This window comes from Branchiostoma floridae, chromosome 8 (genome assembly GCF_000003815.2).
Source record: "Branchiostoma floridae strain S238N-H82 chromosome 8, Bfl_VNyyK, whole genome shotgun sequence".
Taxonomy (NCBI): domain Eukaryota; kingdom Metazoa; phylum Chordata; class Leptocardii; order Amphioxiformes; family Branchiostomatidae; genus Branchiostoma; species Branchiostoma floridae.
Window position 1 is genome coordinate 1,366,267 of NC_049986.1, and position 11,181 is coordinate 1,377,447.

An 11,181-nucleotide genomic window follows, 5' to 3' on the forward strand; every position below is an offset into this window, starting at 1 on the left:
CAATCAGAAGAAGGATACACACCGGCCTGACCGGAATCTAAGTGTTACGGCGTCATAACCAACGTGGAACGGGGCCTTCTGATTGGTCCGCGGCGCCTGGCTATATGATAATATCACTTTCATGCGCCGTTTAGGTGTAGGCTTTCGGAGGCCTGCAATCAGAAAACGCCAGCAATCAGCGACCGAGTACAAATAGAAATGGCCAGCAAATTATTATGAGCCAAAAAAGGGCCCCAGAAAGCCTGCTATGGAGGCTACACTGTGTCAGTGATTGAACCATGTGTTCTGGTAGGCATTCTCTAAACCCAAAGACCATCAGGGATCCAATAAACTTGAGGCATGATTACTTGCGGCTGATGCCATGTGTTGATCATGCCTGTGTTTTCCAATGCATATGAAACCCAGCATAGTAGGGACTGTATGAATACTGTATGATATTCACTGGGGGTGATATTCACTGGGGGTGGGTGGGGGTCCTCCCCGGTTCAATTTTTTTCCAATTTAGCCCCCCTCCCCCTAAATTTTTTGGATGGCCTTCCACCATTTGATGGCCCTCCCACCAATTTTACAGACCGCAAAGTTTCCATTTTGATGTACATGTCACAGTTGAGGTCACGATTGTCCTAGGACAGATCCTAGGACAGGCTGCAATCGGGATCTGTCCTTAGGACAATCGGCAATTCTACTACTACTAGTACTATACAGATTGGGATTGGGATCGGGATCTGTAGTAGGACAATCAGCTATTCTACTAGTACAGATTGCAATCGGTGTCACTTCCACAATGTTAACTTCACTCAAGACTACGACACTATATTAACTTCTTAAACTTTACTCAAGGCACACTATAGTATATAGCGTTACTTACATTTGTAGATAAATTTCATATAAGTATGCTTCCTTATAAGGTAATTTCTGATATACAGTAATATAACAATATGTCAGGGCTCAAAATACTAGGTGTTTTTACACCCAGGTGCACCCCAAATTGGAGCTGTGCACCCAATATTTGTCTGCAGGTACACAGGTGCACCCAAATATTTTCTTAGGTTTTTGCATGTAAAGATGTCAGTATACTAGTTAACACCATATTCCTGACTATCTATGTGTTATAAAGATAATGTCATAGTACTTGCTTAAGAATTTGAAGTTGGAATTTGTGTTCATCAAAATTTTCAATGTTCCAAAACTGTGTGTGTGCCAAGCCAACATCTAGTGCCACACACTAACCGACTTCCTGATTCCAAAGGTAACTCTGGACATTAGGACACTGACTGTCAAGTCATGTGTTCAAAACATGACGTCATTTGTTTCAGGAGTTTTTCAGTACTTCCTATGATAACTGCTGGGATGAGAACATGTCCTCTTATCCTCGCTTATCTCCGTGACCACCTACACCACACGATCTCTTGGTCAGCAAAATTTGGTGTTTCAATTCCTGGATGTCAGAAACAGCGTGAAAATGTCAAATAAAGTACCCCTGTTCTAATTTCTGAAGAGCTCTGTTCAAATTACTAATTTAGTAAGTTATTCTGATAATCTATTTTTTATTAGTTTATTTGGTGCAATAAAAAAACAGTGCACCTGTACCTAATACCAAAAATGAGTTTCGAGCCCTGTATGTGAAAGATACCAATGAGATCAAACAATATGCCAGTATGGAAATTGTTAGGTGTTAAGGTTATAATAAAGTTGTTTATTTATGTTTTGATCAAGAAGGTTGTTGATCCGACCACACACGGACCCACCAGGGTCAGCTTAACTAGCTCCAGGCAGGCGGGACAGTCCGGGGCTCATTCCCGGACCGCCCTTCAACGCGTGTGGACAATCAGTACATTTCACTAGTCAGACATGTACCAAATCATTTCACAGCTTTAGAAGAACAATTACAACTGTAAAGTCATCAAACAGGTGTCAAAACATCAAGCAGAGTTTCAAGATATTACTCACAGTTTCACACCTATTGAGTACATTTCACTAGTCAGACGTGTACCGAACCTGTTCTAACTTTGGAACAACAATTATTATAAGATTATTAGATAAGTTAATATTGAAGAAGTGACACAAGTCTGGTAGTCTTGAGTGTAGTTGGTAAAAAGTTACGTACAAGTAGTAGGTTTCAAGTAGGACTAAATAAAATCATCATTTATTAAAAACGCCGTGGCTATCGACACACCGAGATGCCAGCCAGCCAATCAGAGCTGGTCACATGAAATTTCCTGCCATTATTTGCCAGGCTCTCATCTCCTCGCAATTTTTTTCACACGAAACAGAAGATTAGACATTGTTCAGAAGATTATATAGGCATTGGAATCTTGGGAATTTCGGAATGAACGGACCTGCCCAAGCTATGCGCTACAATTCTATACCTGTTAAAATTGTCTAACATTGACTGAGTTGTACATAGCGTAGTGGTTAGAGCATTGACCTAAAGATCCATTTTAGCAGCTTTGACCCGGGTTCAAGTCCAAGTTTTTTTGTTTTTTTTTCAATTGTCCCTTTTCCTTTTTAATCATCCATTTGATGAATACTTTCGTCTTGCGACTTAAGAACCATCAAACCCCACCTTTGGGACTTTTTGTTCTGCATTTGAGTGCATGTTATGGTAAAGAAACAGCTTCATGATTGTAAACGGCTCTAACCACACCAGTATCAGCGCCGCGGCAAGAGAGAGGGGGTAGTGTAGTACTAATAGGGCCTTCACACGGAAATCGAATTAGCAGGAATCAATTAGCATACAGTAAGAATGTTTAGAATACGGTACGAATTGCGAGGAATTGCCACAAATAGACAAAAATTTCATTCGGACGGCATTCAGGCTCATTCGTGCTCTCGTGTGAAGGGGGCTTAAAAGACGCATTACCACACATTACCAGGTCAAACATCATGGAACTCAAATATTATGACTTTATGTGCATATGTGTTCCCTACATATATAAACCAAACATTTGGTAGTTTATGGGCTTAGAAATATATTTGTGCCTAAGAATTCTGCTAGAAAACTGCCGCTGCATGCCCCGCACGGCATGATAGCGCTGGCGGGCCGGGTCAATATCATCAACGTTAATCTTTGCAATGTTTTATTCTTGAAAAAAGTTCTTTTTTTAGATACACGTATAGTAGAACATTCAACAACATTTACCAGCGTTGTCGAAATGTGTAACTTGTAAACCCTGCTGGAGATTGTGCGGCACAAGCGTGACTTATACCCTGACCGATATGACTGATGTTGCAAATATTATAAATTTTACCGTGTCGCGGCGCGCCGTGTTGTCCTGGATCGTGATCTCTACTGTGACATATGGTATACAAACATATAACATGTGGAGGGCTGAATTCGAAGGTGCAGCAATCCTTGTTGGTCCAGGGGCTAGCTTTCCCGGGAAAGCTCTAAAATTTTGACCTTCTGAAGCGGCATTTGCTGCATTTCGATGGGCAAATTCTGCTGGCAGATTAAGCTAAGATTAATGACATTTCTATTAATGACAAAGGCTTTGAGGGTGAGGAACACCCCTTAACACCCAGTCTTGACCCTCTGAAATGCCATTTCCTGCATTAAAAAAAATGACATTTTGCTATAATTTATATTTTACAAAATTCCCAGAACTTTGGACGGTACTTTTCGATGTCCCTCCCCGGCTCAAAAATTTTTGATGGCCTTCCCCCAGGCCAAAAAAATCAATGGCCCTCCCCTTCAGTACACCGTACCAGCAGGTAATACTATAATTATATATAGGAATTAAAGATCTATTGGTTCTAATATCATATTTTGTCGCTTCAATTCTTGTTTAATAAGGTTTATAATATAGGAATCTGTTTTTTTTGGCCTGCTTTGTTTTTTTTGTCCGTGCCATCTTACTAAATTTGGAGTCTGTGGAGGATGTCATCCATAAATTTACTTGCTGTGGCCTAAGCTTTTGGATTGAGTGACAGCTGCAGAGTGCAAGTAGGCTATGGGGTATACATTGTCAAGTATTTACTGCCCATTGAAAATAGAAATGAGAAGGCCTTTTCACAAACAATAAAAAAGTAATGGATATATAATTCTACATTTATCAATAGAATAAAAATAACAATTCACACATGTCCATACTAGTATATCTTATTTACCTGCTAGCCAATCCCAATGTTGCAAATGCAGCTGTTCTTCTTCTGTAGCATTCTCCAGATCGATAGGACTGCAATCCTCCAAAGGTTCTCCTAGTACATTGTTCATTATTTGACATCAATGCAAATGTGTGCAACATCACAAATTATAATATTGCAAAAAAAAAGACATACAAACAAAAGAGGTTTAGATATAACATGCAGCTAATATTAAACACTTAAGGGAAAATGGCATACAAACCACAAAACGGGAATACAGGACTACTACAGGTACAGGAATACAAGTCATGTATATGCCAGAGTCTGTTTCCAAGTATTATACAAAAGCAAAACCTTTCTACATTTCTTAATCCTCCGAGATTAACATAATTCAAGTTTAAATTTTGGTCTTCAGTCATCCCATATTGGTTATACAGACTTACGTCTGTCCCCAGGAATAAACAGAAGCCAAATCTTTCCTAATCCTCCGAGATTTCCTAATCCTCCGAGATTAACATAATTCAAGTTTAAATTTTGGTCTTCAGTCATCCCATATTGGTTATACAGACTTACGTCTGTCCCCAGGAATAAACAGAAGCCAAATCTTTCCTAATCCTCCGAGATTAACATAATTCAAGTTTAAATTTTGGTCTTCAGTCATCCCATATTGGTTATACAGACTTACGTCTGTCCCCAGGAATAAACAGAAGCCAAATCTTTCCTAATCCTCCGAGATTAACATAATTCAAGTTTAAATTTTGGTCTTCAGTCATCCCATATTGGTTATACAGACTTACGTCTGTCCCCAGGAATAAACAGAAGCCAATCTTTCCTAATCCTTCGAGATTTTCTAATCCTCCGATATTAACATAATTCAAGTTTAAATTTTGGTCTTCAGTCATCCCATATTGGTTATACAGACTTACGTCTGTCCCCAGGAATAAACAGAAGCCAATCTTTCCTAATCCTTCGAGATTTTCTAATCCTCCGAGATTAACATAATTCAAGTTTAAATTTTGGTCTTCAGTCATCCCATATTGGTTATACAGACTTACGTCTGTCCCCAGGAATAAACAGAAGCCAAATCTTTCCTAATCCTTCGAGATTAACATAATTCAAGTTTAAATTTTGGTCTTCAGTCATCCTGTATTGGTTATACAGACTTACGTCTGTCCCCAGGAATAAACAGAAGCCAAATCTTTCCTAATCCTCCAAGATTAACATAATTCAAGTTTAAATTTTGGTCTTCAGTCATCCCGTATTGGTTATACAGACTTACATCTGTCCCCAGGAATAAACAGAAGCCAAATCTTTCCTAATCCTTCGAGATTAACATAATTCAAGTTTAAATTTTGGTCTTCAGTCATGCCGTATTGGTTATACAGACTTACGTCTGTCCCCAGGAATAAACAGAAGCCAAATCTTTCCTAATCCTTCGAGATTAACATAATTCAAGTTTAAATTTTGGTCTTCAGTCATCCCATATTGGTTATACAGACTAACGTCTGTCTCCAGGAATAAACAGAAGCCAAATCTTTCCTAATCCTTCGAGATTAACATAATTCAAGTTTAAATTTTGGTCTTCAGTCATGCCGTATTGGTTATACAGACTTACATCTGTCCCCAGGAATAAACAGAAGCCAATCTTTCCTAATCCTTCGAGATTAACATAATTCAAGTTTAAATTTTGGTCTTCAGTCATCCCGTATTGGTTATACAGACTTACGTCTGTCCCCAGGAATAAACAGAAGCCAAATCTTTCCTAATCCCTCCAGATAACATAATTCAAGTTTAAATTTTGGTCTTCAGTCATCCCATATTGGTTATACAGACTTACGTCTGTCCCCAGGAATAAACAGAAGCCAAATCTTTCCTAATCCTTCGAGATTAACATAATTCAAGTTTAAATTTTGGTCTTCAGTCATCCCGTATTGGTTATACAGACTTACGTCTGTCCCCAGGAATTAACAAGAGCCAAATTTTTCCTAATCCTTCGAGATTAACATAATTCAAGTTTAAATTTTGGTCTTCAGTCATGCCGTATTGGTTATACAGACTTACATCTGTCCCCAGGAATAAACAGAAGCCAATCTTTCCTAATCCTTCGAGATTAACATAATTCAAGTTTAAATTTTGGTCTTCAGTCATCCCGTATTGGTTATACAGACTTACGTCTGTCCCCAGGAATAAACAGAAGCCAAATCTTTCCTAATCCTCCAAGATTAACATAATTCAAGTTTAAATTTTGGTCTTCAGTCATCCCATATTGGTTATACAGACTTACGTCTGTCTCCAGGAATAAACAGAAGCCAAATCTTTCCTAATCCTTCGAGATTAACATAATTCAAGTTTAAATTTTGGTCTTCAGTCATCCCGTATTGGTTATACAGACTTACGTCTGTCCCCAGGAATAAACAGAAGCCAAATCTTTCCTAATCCTCCAAGATTAACGTAACAAACCAGTGCTGGGCAGATTTGACCATTGAATCGGCACTGGAATACCAGTGCGGAAGGTGAAGCTTTCGTAGACTTGCCTCGATAATAATATTCATAGTGTTTTTCAGGGTCTAAACTACCATAGTAACAGGTTAGGGTGGATTTGGGGGAGGGGGGTGGTGCCGGCGCTGTGGTTCGAATTTCCTCGGGGGCATGTTCACCCTAAACAAACAAACAAACAAACAAACAAACCCTAGCGTCTACGTACTAGCCTTGCTTACAGCATGGCATCAAGCTGCAGGCTAGTCAGCAAAGACTTTACATGTAGTTACAACCCGACATGTAGTTACGACCCGTAAACTGCGTAAATCATCTTATCTATGAAATTATGGAGGATCCTTACCATGACGGACCGTATCCACACTAGTAGGCCTGCGCCAGTTCCCCTTATCCTTGGAGTTGGACTGTGCATGTGCATCGTTCAGTTGAGTCGTCGCTGGAAAAAGGATGGTTGACGTTATTTTGGTGGTCTCTGCACCATGTCTATTTGGAAATTGTCGTTATTTCCACAGGGTGCCTTTACAACAGCGTCAGCAAGGTCGGAGATCAAATCATGGTGTAATTGGCCGGATGTGCGCTGTTGTCTCCCTAACTTTTGCTCCCTATTCCTTGGTGATCGTTATAGCTGAGCATAGTATAGTATTTCCTGAAAAGCCCGTGGGTTGTATTATTTTTGTGCGAGGCTTATATGAAATGGGATGAAATTACGTCATCGGAGATTGCAAAAAAAGTTATCACATGGATTTTTTTATTTTCATTTTACACAAACATGAAGAATTTAGCTTCTCTACCACGTAGACTGTTATCCTGGGAAAATTCATTCTTTTCTAAGCAGCTTCAATAAAAAGAAATGTTAAAAAATTATACTTTTCACTGTTTCACTACATATTCTACCCATAATAATGAGGCAGCAGACGATACCAATACGTTTCTGAGAAAGAAGCTGGAAACGGCTTTCCACCACATTTGATTAAGTTTTGCGTCCTACGTTTCTTAGCAGAACTGTAGCCCTTCGGTCTGAGGGTGACCACCCACCTCCGAAATCGCTAGAAACTCCATTCCGATACCGCCCTCATTCTTGGTGAAAAAATTATATTATATAATTTCTGGCTTTTTCGTTTACTCTGCCTTCTGGCTTATTCTACTCTTTTTTTATATTAATATCTCCAGAATAACAGAAAAGCGAGAAGTAGGTAGTATAATTTTGTAATGTTTGGACAATACAAAAAGTAGATTTTCCTGACATTCTTTACACAGTAAGCTAAGTCTACCCTTTAGCATTGAATACCAAGGCTCAGTGAGAACAGTTGCAACATCAGTGCATCATACAAACATGTCTACAAACTGTAATCTTCCTACATGGACCTCCATGCTTCCTAGGGAAACACACCCACATCTGGCTTATCAAATTGTCTTGTGTGCCTGTAATCTTTGCAAGATTTCTTGCAGTTTTGAAGGGAATGTAACCTCAGCTTATTGATACCCTACAAAATAGACTAATTGTATGATTATATCCTAATCTGAAGTGAAAAAAATTGCATGTTTTCAAAGAAGAAGATCTTCCCCTGTAGCCAGGCCGGAGTGTGATGAACTCATTACCCCACCCCCTAGGGTGCCTACTCGAGGGTTTACGGAAAAGGCTGGGCTGTCTACCTGGGCTGTCTACCCTGCCTGGCTATCACGTCAGGCTACTTGGACCTACGAAAGCCCATTGCCACAAAAGCTGTTTTAGCAGTAGGGGTTGTTGTTTGTGCTCAGCGAAGAAGCTGTGTCTGAAGGATCTGTGTGTTATTATGTGAATGATCTGTGTGAAGTGGTAGTGTGTGAAGGACCTGTTTTTTAAGCAGCTGTGTTTGAAGGAGCTGTGTGTGAAGGGGCTGTGTATGAAGCAGCTGTGTTTGAAGGAGCTGTGTATGTTACATAACCCAGAGGTTCTAGGTTCGAATCAGTTGATATGCCACCAATCTTGTGCGCTTGGGAAGGGCTCTTAAAACGACTGTCCTCCCTTCACTAGGGTAGAGAAAAGAGTGCCTAGCTTCGGTAAGGGCCGTCCCTCAGATAGGGCAAAAAAAAAAACACCACACTTACGGACAAGACTAGGGGTCCTTCCTTGCCAGTGTAAGTGGTTCAAAACAAGTCCTATGGCCACACCTGGGGTGATTGCTGTCGTATTTAAGTCACCTGAGTTAGCACCAAATGGCTGCAGTTCCAGATCCTTGCACTTTATCAACGCTTATTTTAAGTTCCTCACAATTCAATTGTCGATCCTACTGCATGGTGCAGAAACCTGGACCCTGACAGCCACTAAAGAACGGCTCCTGGACGCCTTTGACCAACTAGCCACCAGTCTTAAGACTAATATAATCAGCCCGATAAGTCGTTTTAAGAGCGTTTCCAAAGGGCACAAGATCGGTGGCATATCAACTGATTTGAATCCAGAACCTCTAGGTTTTGTAACACACACAATAGCTTCATACATAGCTTCTTTTTTGAGCACAAACAACCCCTACTGCTGTAGCCTGACGTGATAGCCAGCCCAGGTAGACAGCCCAGGTAGACAGCCCAGGTAGACAGCCCAGCCTTTTCCGTAAACCCCCTACTCGAGGCCTGGAAGTTGTTACTTACAGCCAGGAGGGTCTAACTCTGGTGGTCACTCAGATAAACTACGTAGTATGCCTTTAACTTTATCTTTTCAGCAAGTCTTGTTGTGACCTGTACTTAGCCCGGTGTGGCCAAAATGTGCAACAAAGTTCTTCAATCACCAGGGTCTACACGTATCTACTACTATATATGGCTACCCGAACAGTTTGTAATATTGTAAGATGACAGTATTTAAACTGCACAATGCCGTAAATGAATGGAAAATCCTACCATCTTGGACCATGTCCACAATAGGCCAGTCCCCACTCTCCCCATCATGCTTGGGTAGTGAGTGTACTCCACTCGGTTGTACAGTCACTGGAAAAGGAAAGTTGACAATAGTTCACGGTTGCCGACGTCGTGCCTGTGTTGATGTTATCGTCCGAAACTATAACTTCTGTAGAATCTGATAACACGCTACAGGATGCTTGTTGTTGTTGTCCTTGTGTAAGGTCTAATACTCCACTGGAACGCCTCGTAGGTTTAGCAACAGCTTCAGCCAAGTCTCTTGTAAACAAGCACATATAACCGGGCGCCATTTTGACAGTGAAATTCCGGCGCGGAAGCTCCGAATGAATGACGTCATAATTATGCATAGGGCAGCGCTTTCGCACCAGGGCAGGTAGCAAATATATTCTGCCTTCAACCAAAAACAAGGACACCATTGGGGAGAGATATCTTAATTCGTTCATGCTATAGAATGAATAAATCTGATTGGATTTAAGATAAGTTTAACTTCATCGTCTTGAGCAGGAGACGTCGAGTTCGACCTTGCGTTTTTGGTTTGAAACTTTGACACAGATAACTTTACTCTCCATCAAGGACCTCCTTGCTCTCCATGCAGTTTTGACTGGCCCGCAGACATAAAGAAAACAAAATAGAAAGCCGGACCAAAATGCCTAAAAACACGTCAAAAACGGCTTGCCACACAGAGCCTTGACTGAAAAGTGCTACAGACACAAGTATAACCATAACTTACCTAGCATCAAGAGGATAACCAAAAGCGTGGAAACATAGGCTTTCCCCACGCTGGCGTTGAGCCCTCCCATACTGTGATCAGCGAAAGTCATCCGTGTCCGCACAGCAAACTGCACATGAACAGACTGACCGCAATCGCGCAGACTGACCGAAAAATCGCTCTGGACAAACAATTGATCATTACGTCACGAAAAAGGAGATCGCTGATTGGCCGTGCTTATCTGTCTTATCTTGATAAAATTCCGTTCCTCGGGCGGGGGAGACACGACCATTGTTATGGACAAGTGTGAATAGCTGGGGCGTAAGGCCATTTGTCGACCTTTCCTGCTATCCGCTGGCCCCGCTATCAGATCACCAGGGAAAGCTGGAGGATTACCGGGTACCACCGAGATGACGGAGTTTAACGCTACGACACTGTTTATCTGGCTAGAAAACCTTTCATGTCCCGTCTCTGGGCCGGTAAGGGTACTGAAGGCAGACCAAGGAATTCTACTGGAACAAGGACGCAAAAAAATCAGTGCTATCTACCCTGAAGGCGCATTGCGGATAATAGAAGTGTGTCTGGAGTTTCAGTTGGATTGTCATCTCAGATATTGCCACTGCCCGGTCAACAAAGGCGCCTGTCTGGAAATATCAATTATAACTACACCTGAACTTGCCCAGAGCGTGCGATCCAGATTAGATAAGGAGATGGAGCTTCACAAGAACGCAAGATGGGTACCGAAAGATGATGAGACTACTAGGGAGGTGAGGAAAGAAACTTTTCCCCATACATTGGGTATTTGTCGTTTAGAATGAAACCGCATAGAATGCTTCAGATATGCTACTGACTACTATCTCATACTTAAATTGCCTTCCGACATTGAGAAACTTATATATACTTGATCTTTTTATCGACAGGCGGCAGATGCTGACTTGACTAGTACCTGCGACGACTGTGGTTTCCAGATTTTCGCCAGGCTGGACGACTTAGATGAAACA

At 41.1% G+C, this 11,181-nt stretch overlaps 1 protein-coding gene across 1 annotated transcript in view; it reads right to left on the bottom strand.

Moving 5' to 3' along the window:
* The window catches only part of LOC118420428, a 27,085-nt gene extending 16,814 nt beyond the window's left edge, over positions 1–10,271 (bottom strand). Inside the window, exons 1-4 of the mRNA XM_035827217.1 lie at positions 10,202–10,271; positions 9,454–9,540; positions 6,926–7,018; positions 4,111–4,200 (exon numbers count right to left, since the gene is read on the bottom strand). Of these exons, the coding sequence (XP_035683110.1) occupies positions 4,111–4,200; positions 6,926–7,018; positions 9,454–9,540; positions 10,202–10,271 (340 nt within the window). The remainder of the gene's footprint in view (positions 1–4,110; positions 4,201–6,925; positions 7,019–9,453; positions 9,541–10,201) is intronic.
* Between the last annotated feature and the right edge of the window lie 910 nt (positions 10,272–11,181).